General features: G+C 47.9%; 1 protein-coding gene across 5 annotated transcripts in view; it reads left to right on the top strand.

Annotated features, from left to right (window-relative positions):
- LOC137542578 (uncharacterized) overlaps positions 1-13,542 on the top strand; it is a 106,508-nt gene that overhangs the window by 11,190 nt on the left and 81,776 nt on the right. For all 5 annotated transcript variants that reach the window (XM_068264602.1, XM_068264606.1, XM_068264601.1 and 2 more), the window contains exon 2: positions 5,127-5,270. In XM_068264602.1, the coding sequence (XP_068120703.1) occupies positions 5,127-5,270 (144 nt within the window). The remainder of the gene's footprint in view (positions 1-5,126; positions 5,271-13,542) is intronic.

The raw sequence follows: 13,542 nt of genomic DNA, 5'->3' as shown, positions 1-13,542 counted from the left end.
GTCTCCAGTGCAGGGCTTCGGCAGCCATCTTGCCGTAGCCCTGCTCTGCCTCCCGGGAGAGTGCAGGCTGCGGGGAACAAGCTCTAAACCTGGCTGGGGGGTCCCGCAATTGAGAGGGCATCAGCGCTCCCCCCCGCACACACGGCTGGCGGGCCCCGGGCCCCCCTGAAGCCGATGGGGATCCCGGAGCACACACATGAGCAGGCGGCAGCTGCACTATAACAGTGGCTGCCGCTGCTCAGATTCAGGAGGCACTTCTGGTCTAGGTGCGAGGGGGTGGTTCCAGACACCCGGAACACCCCCCTCCGTGCGCCATTGAAAAGAGAGGCTGCGACAGCGACCGAGGCAGAAACCAGGCCCATCCACAACATAGTGGTTAATATTTCCTCCCATCAACTAACAGAGGCACAACAATCCTTGCTCAATAAGGGACTTTCCTTTGCTCCCACCCACTGGCCTGATCCTCTGAGATTGGACATTGAACTTCAACAGTTCTTTCGGCAGAAGCCTATGACAGCCGATCGCCGTGATTGGCCGGCTGGGGGGAGGGAGGGGTTGTAAAAAAAAAAATAATAATAATAAAAAAATAGTAATAAATAATAAAAAAAACAAATAAATATTTATTTAAAAAAAAATAAACACAGAAGGGGCGATCAGACCCCACCAACAGAGAGCTCTGTTGGTGGGGGAAAAGGGGGGAAGTGTTGTGCGGCCCTGCAGCTTGGCCTTAAAGCTGCAGTGGCCAATTAAGTAGAAAATAGCCTGTTCACTAGGGGGGGTAACACCATGGTCCTCAAGAGGTTAAATTGATTGGTCCATTTTCAAGCTGCATATATTTACATTAAAATTTGCATCAACCTGGAAGAATTTGCATATCTTTGATACTCCGCACCTCCAGGCCTTCTGTGCCCAGCCTCCCTTCCCTCTTGCCGCTATAGCCTGTGTGCAGTTCTGAATGGTCCCAGACATAGCGCCGCGCATACTCTGACGCTGTCCACTCCGCACCTCCAGGCTTTCTGTCCCCAACCTCCCCTCCATCCTGCCAATATAGCCTGTGTGTAGCTCTGACTGGTCCCAGACGTAGCATCACACATACCCTGACCACTCCACACCTCTAGGCCTTCTGTGCCTATAGCCTGTGTGTAGCTCTGACTGGTCCCAGACGTAGCATCACACATACCCTGACCACTCCACACCTCTAGGCCTTCTGTGCCTATAGCCTGTGTGTAGCTCTGAATGGTCCCAGACAAAGAGCTGCGCATACCCTGACGCTGTCCACTCCCCACCTCCAGGCCTTCTGTGCCCGCGCTCCCCTCCCTCTTGCCACTATAGCCTGTGTGTAGCTCTGACTGGTCCCAGACGCTGACTCTGTCCACACTGCACCTCCAGGCCTTCTGTGCCCGCCCTCCCCTCCCTCTTGCCACTAAAGCCTGTGTGCAGTTCTGACTGGTCCCAGACGTAGCATCACACATACCCTGACCACTCCGCACCTCTAGGCCTTCTGTGCCTATAGCCTGTGTGCAGTTCTGACTGGTCCCAGACGTAGCATCACACATACCCTGACCACTCCGCACCTCTAGGCCTTCTGTGCCTATAGCCTGTGTGTAGCTCTGACTGGTCCCAGACGTAGCATCACACATACCCTGACCACTCCGCACCTCTAGGCCTTCTGTGCCTATAGCCTGTGTGTAGCTCTGACTGGTCCCAGACGTAGCATCACACATACCCTGACCACTCCGCACCTCTAGGCCTTCTTTGCCTATAGCCTGTGTGTAGCTCTGACTGGTCCCAGACGTAGCATCACACATACCCTGACCACTCCGCACCTCTAGGCCTTCTGTGCCTATAGCCTGTGTGTAGCTCTGACTGGTCCCAGACGTAGCATCACACATACCCTGACCACTCCGCACCTCTAGGCCTTCTGTGTCCAGCCTCCCCTCCATCCTGCCACTATAGCCTATGTGTAGCCCTGACTGGTCCCAGACATAGCGCCGCGCATACGCTGACTCTGTCCACTCCGCACCTCCAGGCCTTCTGTGCCCGGCCTCCCCTCCATCCTGCCAATATAGCCTGTGTGTAGCTCTGACTGGTCCCAGACGTAGCATCACACATACCCTGACCACTCCACACCTCTAGGCCTTCTGTGCCTATAGCCTGTGTGTAGCTCTGACTGGTCCCAGACGTAGCATCACACATACCCTGACCACTCCACACCTCTAGGCCTTCTGTGCCCAGCCTCCCCTCCATCCTGCCACTATAGCCTATGTGTAGCCCTGACTGGTCCCAGACGCTGACTCTGTCCACACTGCACCTCCAGGCCTTCTGTGCCCGGCCTCCCCTCCATCCTGCCAATATAGCCTGTGTGTAGCTCTGACTGGTCCCAGACGTAGCGCGGCGCATACGCTGACCACTCCACACCTCTAGACCTTCTGTACCCGCCCCATACCTCCCCCCCCCCCTCTCCATCTTGCCACTATAGCCTATGTGTAGCCCTGACTGGTCCCAGACATAGCGCCGCGCATACGCTGACTCTGTCCACTCCGCACCTCCAGGCCTTCTGTGCCCGGCCTCCCCTCCATCCTGCCAATATAGCCTGTGTGTAGCTCTGACTGGTCCCAGACGTAGCATCACACATACCCTGACCACTCCACACCTCTAGGCCTTCTGTGCCTATAGCCTGTGTGTAGCTCTGACTGGTCCCAGACGTAGCATCACACATACCCTGACCACTCCACACCTCTAGGCCTTCTGTGCCTATAGCCTGTGTGTAGCTCTGACTGGTCCCAGACGTAGCATCACACATACCCTTACCACTCCACACCTCTAGGCCTTCTGTGCCCAGCCTCCCCTCCATCCTGCCACTATAGCCTATGTGTAGCCCTGACTGGTCCCAGACGCTGACTCTGTCCACACTGCACCTCCAGGCCTTCTGTGCCCGGCCTCCCCTCCATCCTGCCAATATAGCCTGTGTGTAGCTCTGACTGGTCCCAGACGTAGCGCGGCGCATACGCTGACCACTCCACACCTCTAGACCTTCTGTACCCGCCCCATACCTCCCCCCCCCCCTCTCCATCTTGCCACTATAGCCTGTGTGTAGCTCTGACTGGTTCCAGACGTAGCGCCGCTAGGGCGGCGCATAAGCTGATGCTGTCCACACTGCACCTCCAGGCCTTCTATGTCCGGCCTTCCCTCCATCCTGCCGCTATAGCCTGTGTGTAGCTCTGACTGGTCCCAGACGTAGCGCGGCTCATACGCTGACGCTGTCAACTCCGCACCTCCAGGCCTTCTGTGCCCGGCCTCCCCTTCCTCTTGCCACTATAGCCTGTGTGTAGCTCTGACTGGTCCCAGACGTAGCATCACACATACCCTGACCACTCCGCACCTCTAGGCCTTCTGTGCCTATAGCCTGTGTGTAGCTCTGACTGGTCCCAGACGTAGCATCACACATACCCTGACCACTCCGCACCTCTAGGCCTTCTGTGCCTATAGCCTGTGTGTAGCTCTGACTGGTCCCAGACGTAGCACTGTGCATTTGCTCACGCTGTCCAATCCACACCTCCAGGCAAATGTAGAGATTTTATACTCATTTATCTCTTCGCTGTCCTGGGAGATATTATATTTATACTATTCAGTGGCCATGGGCTTAAAGAGCATCTGTATTGTTAAAATCGCACAAAAGTAAACATACCAGTGCGTTAGGGGACATCTCCTATTACCCTCTGTCACAATTTCGCCGCTCCTCGCCGCATTAAAAGTGGTTAAAAACAGTTTTAAAAAGTTTGTTTATAAACAAACAAAATGGCCACCAAAACAGGAAGTAGGTTGATGTACAGTATGTCCACACATAGAAAATACATTCATACACAAGCAGGCTGTATACACCCTTCCTTTTGAATCTCAAGAGATCATTTGTGTGATTCTTTCCCCCTGCAGCTATCTTCCACTGAAGTGTCAGGCTGTTTTTTCCTGCAGAGTGCAGACAGCTCTGCCTGTATGTAATTCCTCAGTATGTGAAAGCCCAGCCAGCTCAGAGGAGGATTTATCCAGCTTGTAAAAGATAAGAGAGAAGAGAGAAGCTGCCCTAATCTAAATAATACACAGGCAGTGTGCAGAGAGGGGCCTGGAGGGGGGAGATACATCACAGAACCACAACACTGGAGAAATTGGCAGCCTTCCAGACACAGGCTGACAAGTCTGACAAGAGAGAGATAAGTTGATTTATTACAGAGATGGTGATAGTAGAACGTGCTGCAGTAAGCCAGAACACATTAGAATAGCTTTTGGAACTTGTAGGATGATAAAAAACAGGATGTAATTTTTGTTACGGAGTCTCTTTAAAGAGAACCTGTACTGAGTAAAAATATTTAAAATAAACACATGAGGTAACTTCAAATGAACATTACATAGTTACCTTGCCATCAGTTCCTCTCAGAAGCTCACCATTTTCTTTTGACAATAATCCCTTCCAGTTCTGACAATATTTTGTCAGATCTGAAATATATCAGTTGCTGATAGTAAAATATCAGTTGCTGTCAGTTATAGCTGAGAGGAAAACTGATGTACCAGGTAATGCCCATGTTTCCCTATGGCTCAAGTGGACGATGTTACAGTTTAACTGTGTGCTGACCAGAAAGCTGTTATGGGTAATGGCCATTTTCAAAATGGAGGACGGAAAAATTCCCTTGATCACAGTGAACAAACAGGACGCGGGACAGGAGAAAGTCACTGAGGATTAGACTACATGGAAGGTAAGTATGACTTGTGTATGCTTATTTTGACTTTTAATTTTCAGTATAGGTTTTCTTTAAGAAACTTGCTGTGGTATAGGAGGGGCCCAAAACAGACTCAAAAATAAAAAGTGATATAATTACTGAGGAATAATGCAACTGTTGGGGAGATTTCTCTACTTCCTCTCTAGACAGGAAGTGAATGCACAGCTCACAGGTGTAGACACTGGGCTGCAATACTCTTTTTTTTTTTAACATTCTCACTTCTTGTTACACGACCTGATCTAAGATGAACATTTATTCCTTGAATTGTGTTTTACTATAAATGTTGTTGGTTTATTATGTTTTGTGACGTGTTCATATTTTTGTTTGTGTTTCTTTTCCCCCTCTTGTGTTTAGTTGTTGTTGTGGCTGCAACAGATGCGCCCCCTACAGATGCGCCCCCTACAGCTGTGCACCGTACATCTGCGCCCCCTATATCTGCGCACCCTACAGCTGTGCACCCTACAGGCGCCATGGCAGTGACTGCTACACCCCATGACGGTAAGAGTGCTTCTTCCTACCTTTCTGGGAAAAATGTCCTGGGTTCACTAACCAACATGGAGGCCACTACATGTAATCCCCTTCTGGCCGACATCCAAACAGGAAGTGATGCTCGCTTGCGCTAACTTCCTGTTTCTAAAATACCAAAGTGTGCAGAAGCGTATTGTAAAAAGGGATGCCGCCCTGACGCTGATGTCGCCTGAGGAAGAGGCGTCACCTGGCGTCATGGGCAGCCCAGGGCTGGACATAAACCAAAGCACCTTCCTCCCCATCCAGCACCCACCGCCCCATCCCCCGCTCTGCTCAGCCAAAAGATTCAACTTGTGGCACTGCACTGTGTGCGGTCTTAGGGTAATTTAGCTCGGAACGATAGTGTACGAACACACCTATTACTACATGAACGTTCTGAGTTAAATTACCTCAAGACAGCACACAGTGCACTGTGCAGATAGGAACTATTAGCGGTGAGTGGAGTACTGACACTTCCTCCCCTCCCACCATCGACGTTCTGCTCAAGTTGGACTGAGCAAAGCGGGGGACCGGGGGGGAGGGGGTGGGGCACTGAATGGGGAGAAAGATGCTGTGACTCATATGTCACAGCACCACAAATAAAAAAAAAAAGCATAAAAAGCATTTCATTTAAAAACTAGGTCAGGCATACTTTACACTGCATAATGTGCAGTACCTTAAAGAGAAACTCCGACCAAGAGTTGAACTTTATCCCAATCAGTAGCTGATACCCCCTTTTACATGAGAAATCTATTCCTTTTCACAAACAGACCATCAGGGGGCGCTGTATGGCTGATATTGTGGTGAGTACGTACTCTTGGCAGTTTCCTGTCTGTGAACCTAGCTGCATTGTGGGAAATAGCTGTTTACAGCTGTTTTCAACTGCCAAGAAAACATGCAGCAGCTACATCACCTGCCCACAGTAAAAATGTCACCATGTGATAAATGTTTGTATGCCAATCAGGGAGAGGAAAGATTTTACAATGGGCAAACACTGACTAAATCATGTATACATAATTATGGTAAAAATGAAGCACTTTTTTATTACATTATTTTCACTGGAGTTCCTCTTTAAAATGTGACTTGCATTTTACACGCAGCAGTTACATTGCTTGTAAAACTTTAGTTACTGCCTGAGTAACCGTGACCAAGTCAGCCAGTACCATGCGTCATACCACCAGTCTGCTATGCTCTTTTGTGTAGTGAGTGCAGGATGGGACAGCCAGTCTGCCCGTCCAGCCTGCCCATTGCTTGCCCTGCACTGAGCTGCAACAGCAGATTTCAGATGTCTGCCGATGTGATTTAATATTGTCCGGACTGCAGTGTCCCAGGTGAGGGGCAGGACTTCCTCTCGGGTGAGGGCGGGGCTTCCTCAGGGCATCCAAGATCCGCATCTCCTTTCTGCTTTGTGTCTCAGCAATTGGGAGGAGCTACCTGGGAAGAGGAGGGGCTTCTTCCAAGAAGGGGGTGGAGCTCCACACTCTCCTCAGGCCCCACAGGGCAGTATTGGTTGTACTGCCCTGATGGGGGCCCTGTCCAGAGAAATATGATCATAGATAAGACAAATAAAATTGTGCTTTTCTCCTAGTGGACTCAAAGCACCTGCAGGCTCTAGGCCGAGCTTAGTAGGCAGTAGCAGTGTTAGGGAGTCTAGGCCAAGGACTCCGTACTGAACTGGTGCTGGCTTACTGATCGGGAATAGACAATATTCAAACCCTGGTCTCCTGTGTCAGAGGTACAGCCCTTAGCCATTACACTATCCATGGAACAACAGTGAAATCCAAACTGCACCACAAATGTCTAAATAACAGACCAGTTAACCACTCCACCCCACAGGCTAAGGCTATTTTACCCTTCCTGCCAAGAGCCATTTTCACATTTCATTTGGCCATAACTTTATCACTGATTATCACAAATAAATGATCTATATCTTGGGTTTTTTTTCGCCACAAATTATCCTTTTTGTGGGCGATGCTTGTTTTCAGTAATTATTTTATTTTCTAAGCATTTTGTGGGGAAAAACAGGAGAAAAATACACTATTTCTTCAACTCCACCCCCTATAGCTTCAAAATAAACAATGCTACTGTAAATAAAACCCACACATTTTATTTGCCCATTTGTCCCAGTTATTACAATGTTTAAATTATGTCCCTTGTACAAGGTGTGGCGACAATACATTATTTGTATATAAAGGTGTATTTTTTCTGTATTATGTTTTTTTTTGTACCCCATCGATAATGACAAGCCCGTAGTTGCTAAAGTAACAGTAGTAAACCCTCACCACTTCCCAACCACAGGTTTTTTTCCCCTTAAAAAACAAAGCATATTTCACATCATGCTCCTCCCATTTATTCGCCAATAACTTTATTGTTACTTATCAAACCAAAATGATACATATATATTGTTTTTTTTTTCACCACAAACTAGGATTTCTTTAGGTGATTCTTTTTTCTTAGAATTAATTTATTTTGTATGAATTTTAAAAGGAATAAATGGAAAATTATATATATAAAAAATATATTATTATTATTTCTCAGTTTCCAACCATTATAGTTCTAAAATAAAATGGGTGGCGATAGATAAAGCACACACATTTTATTTGCCCATTTGTCCCAGTTATTAAATGTTTAAATTGTCTCACTATCACAATGTATGGCGATAATATTTTATCTAGAAATAAAGGTGTATTTTTTCCGTTTAGTGATTTTTAACTACCGGTATATTACTAATTATGAGCCTTTATTTGCAAAAAAACAAACAAACAGTAATATACCCTCATGATATACATATTAAAAGGTCCATTAGGTAACTATTTATGTATTTTTTGGGGGGTAGGGGTATAGTGTAGGGGTGTAAGGGGTTAAACATTAATAAAAATGTAATTATTTCTCTATAAAATAGTGTATGGGGCTGCATTTTCATTTTTCGGCCACAAGATGGTGGTACACTTAATTGTCGAGTACTGTATATAGTACACGGAAGTAGTAAGTCTAACAGTGTTTACTTTTGTTTATTAATGAAAGCTGATGTCTTGCTGACGCAGGCTGTCATTCATCACAGGCACTGCGATCGGGTTTGAGAACAAGTTGTTCCTATTCACTGATCACTGAAATGGCGACATTCCGATAGAAACGAATGGCAGAGGCTTGGCGATCGGGAACGACAAAGTAAACAAACAGATACGCATATCTACGCCCCCAGTGCTGAAGTGAAGTCCACATGGGCATAGATATGCGTACCAGCAGTTAGTAAACGTTTAAAAAATTTCAGTTAACTATTTATGGTTTTTTTTTTCCTTAACAGTCACTTTTTTTTGTATTTATGTTTGGTAACTACAAGGGAAGGAGAGAGGGTTGTAAATTATGTTTTAAAAATAATTAAATATATTTATTTTTTATTGTGAATTCTATTATACTTTTTGGCCACTAGATGCTGCTAAACATATTCCTAGAAGTTACCAGGAAGTGTTCAATCGTTTTTGTAATCACACTTTTTACTTTCACTTTGATGAATGAACTTGCCTCGTGATTTGATTGGCTCAGGGGGACACATGATCCCCCCTTCACCAATTGCCGTTACGTAAAGCCCGCTGTGAACGAGCGGCAAGAGCATGTACATGTGCGCGCACCCGCCGTAACTATGCTGAATGGATATCTCCTTTCCAATTGATTGACAGCGGCGATATCTTGATGGATACATCCATCCAGATAGAACACAATTTGGGAAAGAGGAGCCCTGGCGTATAAAAGCTTTTAAAAGCAGTTTAAAATTGGAATAGAAACGAGGTAGCTTACCTCAATGACGAAATCTTTATAGTAGTAAAAGATTTTAATTAGCACAGGCAACGCGTTTCACGGGTCTGAGTCCGCTTCCTCAGGCCAATAACAGTGCCTAAAACATCAGAAGAAACTCCTCAATACAGTAGTACATATGATGCAGCAAATATAGCACAACAGAAAATAATATAACATAGTGTAGCATCGTATATACTTGTAACTCAAATTGAGAATATATGAGCTGTCGTGTTTGTAGAGGGAAGGGTAAAACACCAGCATGTTAGCTCTCTTAAGGTGCGTACACACGCCATACCGCCGCCAACGACAGGTCCGTCAGACCCTCCCACTGGGCGCACGTCCAGCCGACAGTAGTGCAGACTGATAAGGCTGTTTCTGAACGATCCACTCAGTGGATCGTTCAGAAACAGGACCCTGAAGGACCCGTCATTGGCGGCCGTAGTGCGTGTGTACGTACCTTAAAAAAGAACAAAAATACTTTTGAAGGGAGTGGTTAAAAAAATTAACCCCAGTGACATCAATATATCAAGATAATGGGCAGAGGCACTGCAAAGAGCTTTTCGATCCAGTTTCACTCTTATAAACATGCTCCCATTGACTTGACTCCCCATAAGTCCCCTCCTCGGCCTACCGTCATGTGTGTGGTAACCCCTCACTCCCCTAGTTATATATAGTGCAGGGACTTGCTAGGCTTTTACTGCTGTCCTTGCTGGTATTCCTCTCCACTTCCTGTAGCTAGTAGATAGAGATGGCTCGAACCTCCAATTTTAGGTTCGCCAACATCGAACTTCGCAAAAGTTTGCGTTCGCGCAAACCATGTGAACCGCAATAGACTTCAATGAACAGGAGAATTTTCAAAACCACAAACACTAATTGTGGCCACAAAAGTGATGGAAAAGATGTTTCAAGGGGTCTGACACCTGTAGGGGGGCATGGCGGAGTGGGATACACGCCAAAAGTCCTGGGGAAAAATCCGAATTTGACGCACAGCAGGGTTTTAAGGGCAGAAATCACATTGCATTGGTTAATTGGAGGCATAAAGTGCTTTAAAACGTCTTGCATGTGTATACATCAATCAGGGAGTATAATTAGAGTATTGCTTCACACTGACACACAAACTCACTGTGTAACGCACCGCAAACAGCTGTTTGCGTAGTGACGGCCGTGCTGGACTGGTGCGCGCCAAGGCGAGAGTGCAGGCGATGGCGGTTTTCAAGGCCATATGGTCGGGCTGAGGTAGCTCAATGACAGAACAACAATGACTGAGTGTCCAGCTAATCAAATTTGGTCTGTCCACAATGAAGCAACGACCTTATTATCTTGGTTCAGGTGTGCCCCCCAACACACTCATATAGCTGGTCATTGCTTCATTGTGATACGCAAGCCCCTTCACCGCGGCAAGGTAATGATCACGAAGGGGAATTGACACATGTACATGCCTGTTTGTTTTGTTGTTGCAGCCGCAGTGCAGCCAGAAAATTTAGGCAGGCATGTACATGCACCAGAAAAAATTATTATAAAAATTCAGGAATCCACCTGGAGTCCTGGACCCTGTTGGTGGTGGCAGAGAAGGCAGTTAAGCGGCCGGCAGGCAGAGATGCTGTGTGTGGGGACTGACTTAGTCTTCGAGCAGGCATTAGCCCTCCGGGATCCATGCCTCATTCATTTTGATAAAGGTGAGGTACTGAACACTTTTTTGACCTAGGCGACGTCTCTTCTCACTGACAATGCCTCCAGCTGCGCAGAAGGTCCTTTCTGACAGGACGCTTGAGGCAGGGCAAGCCAGAAGTTGGATAGCAAATTGGGACAGCTCTGGCCACAGGTCAAGCCTGCGCACTCAGTAGTCCAAGGGAACATCGCTGCTCAGAGTGTCTACATCCACACTTAAGGTCAGGTAGTCGGCTACCTGCCGGTCGAGGTGTTGGTGGAGGGTGGATCTGGAAGGGCTAAGGCGAGGTGTTGGACTAAAGAATGTCCGCATGTCCAACATCACCATGAGATTACTAGAGCGTCCTGTCCTTGCCTGCGTGGACATGGGAGGAACTGGCAGTGGCACCTTTATTCCGTTTTGCTGTGACATCACCCTTAAACGCACTGTAAAGCATAGTTGCCAGCTTGTTGTGCAAGTGCTGCATCCTTTCTGCCTTCTGGTGATTTGGTAACATATCCGCCACTTTGTGCTTATACCGAGGGTCTAGTAGCATTGCCACCCAGTACAGCTCATTCCCACCGGCGTACCTACCGGGGATGCGACCCCCTCAGCCGCAGGGGGGCCCGGGGCTGCTCTGGGGCCCGCTCACTGTGCGTGGGGGGAGCGCTGCTCTGGACCCCCCAGCAAGGTGCTCAACTGGCCGCAGCGTCTAATAGACGCTTCGCCAGTTCATTCCCCTCAGCCCCGCTCCAGCAGCCTGCATAGTCTCCGGCAGGCAGAGCAGGGCTACGGCAAGATGGCCGCCGAAGAAGCCCTACACTGGAGACTATTTGTGTCTCTAGTACAGGGCTTCGGCAGCCATCTTGCCGTAGCCCTGCACTCTGCCTGTCAGCGTGGGAGATGTGCTGCAGGAGGACTCGGGGAGCTGCGAGCCAGATGCCGGGAGAGGAGAAGACTTCTGTCAGGTAAGTAAATTGTTTTTTTTTCACAGGTGCATTTTTTTTTCTAGTGTCTGCTGCCTACATTGTGATTTTCTGGTGTCTGCTGCCCACATTACGATTTTCTGGTGTCTGCTGCCCACATTACGATTTTCTGGTGTCTGCTGCCCACATTGCGATTTTCTGGTCACTGCTGCCCACATTACGATTTTCAGGTGTCTGCTGCCCACATTACGATTTTCTGGTCACTGCTGCCCACATTACGATTTTCTGGTGTCTGCTGCCCACATTACGATTTTCTGGTGTCTGCTGCCCACATTGCGATTTTCTGGTCACTGCTGCCCACATTACGATTTTCTGGTGTCTGCTGCCCACATTGCGATTTTCTGGTCACTGCTGCCCACATTACGATTTTCAGGTGTCTGCTGCCCACATTGCGATTTTCTGGTCACTGCTGTCCACATTACGATTTTCTGGTCACTGCTGCCCACATTACGATTTTCTGGTCACTGCTGCACACATTATGATTTTCTGGTGTCTGCTGCCCACATTACGATTTTCAGGTGTCTGCTGCCCACATTGCGATTTTCAGGTGTCTGCTGCCCACATTGCGATTTTCAGGTGTCTGCTGCCCACATTACGATTTTCTGGTGTATGCTGCCCACATTACGATTTTCAGGTGTCTGCTGCCCACATTGCGATTTTCTGGTGTCTGCTGCCCACATTGCGATTTTCTGGTCACTGCTGCCCACATTACGATTTTCTGGTCACTGCTGCCCACATTGCGATTTTCAGGTGTCTGCTGCCCACATTACGATTTTCAGGTGTCTGCTGCCCACATTACAATTTTCAGGTGCCTGCTGCCCACATTACGATTTTCAGGTGTCTGCTGCCCACATTGCGATTTTCAGGTGTCTGCTGCCCACATTGTGATTTTCAGGTGTCTGCTGCCCACATTACGATTTTCTGGTGTATGCTGCCCACATTACGATTTTCAGGTGTCTGCTGCCCACATTGTGATTTTCAGGTGTCTGCTGCCCACATTACGATTTTCTGGTGTCTGCTGCCCACATTGCGATTTTCTGGTGACTGCTGCCCACATTGCGATTTTCTGGTGACTGCTGCCCACATTGCGATTTTCTGGTGACTGCTGCCCACAAAAGGATTTTCTGGTGACTGCTGCCCACATTAGGATTTTCAGGTGTCTGCTGCCCACATTGCGATTTTCTGGTCACTGCTGTCCACATTACGATTTTCTGGTCACTGCTGCCCACATTACGATTTTCTGGTCACTGCTGCACACATTATGATTTTCTGGTGTCTGCTGCCCACATTACGATTTTCAGGTGTCTGCTGCCCACATTGCGATTTTCAGGTGTCTGCTGCCCACATTGCGATTTTCAGGTGTCTGCTGCCCACATTACGATTTTCTGGTGTATGCTGCCCACATTACGATTTTCAGGTGTCTGCTGCCCACATTGCGATTTTCTGGTGTCTGCTGCCCACATTGCGATTTTCTGGTCACTGCTGCCCACATTACGATTTTCTGGTCACTGCTGCCCACATTGCGATTTTCAGGTGTCTGCTGCCCACATTACGATTTTCAGGTGTCTGCTGCCCACATTACAATTTTCAGGTGCCTGCTGCCCACATTACGATTTTCAGGTGTCTGCTGCCCACATTGCGATTTTCAGGTGTCTGCTGCCCACATTGTGATTTTCAGGTGTCTGCTGCCCACATTACGATTTTCTGGTGTATGCTGCCCACATTACGATTTTCAGGTGTCTGCTGCCCACATTGTGATTTTCAGGTGTCTGCTGCCCACATTACGATTTTCTGGTGTCTGCTGCCCACATTGCGATTTTCTGGTGACTGCTGC

The sequence above is a fragment of the Hyperolius riggenbachi genome, chromosome 12 (genome assembly GCF_040937935.1).
Source record: "Hyperolius riggenbachi isolate aHypRig1 chromosome 12, aHypRig1.pri, whole genome shotgun sequence".
NCBI lineage: Eukaryota > Metazoa > Chordata > Amphibia > Anura > Hyperoliidae > Hyperolius > Hyperolius riggenbachi.
Note: the sequence above shows the minus strand (reverse complement) of the source record. Positions and strands in the feature narration are given on the sequence as shown.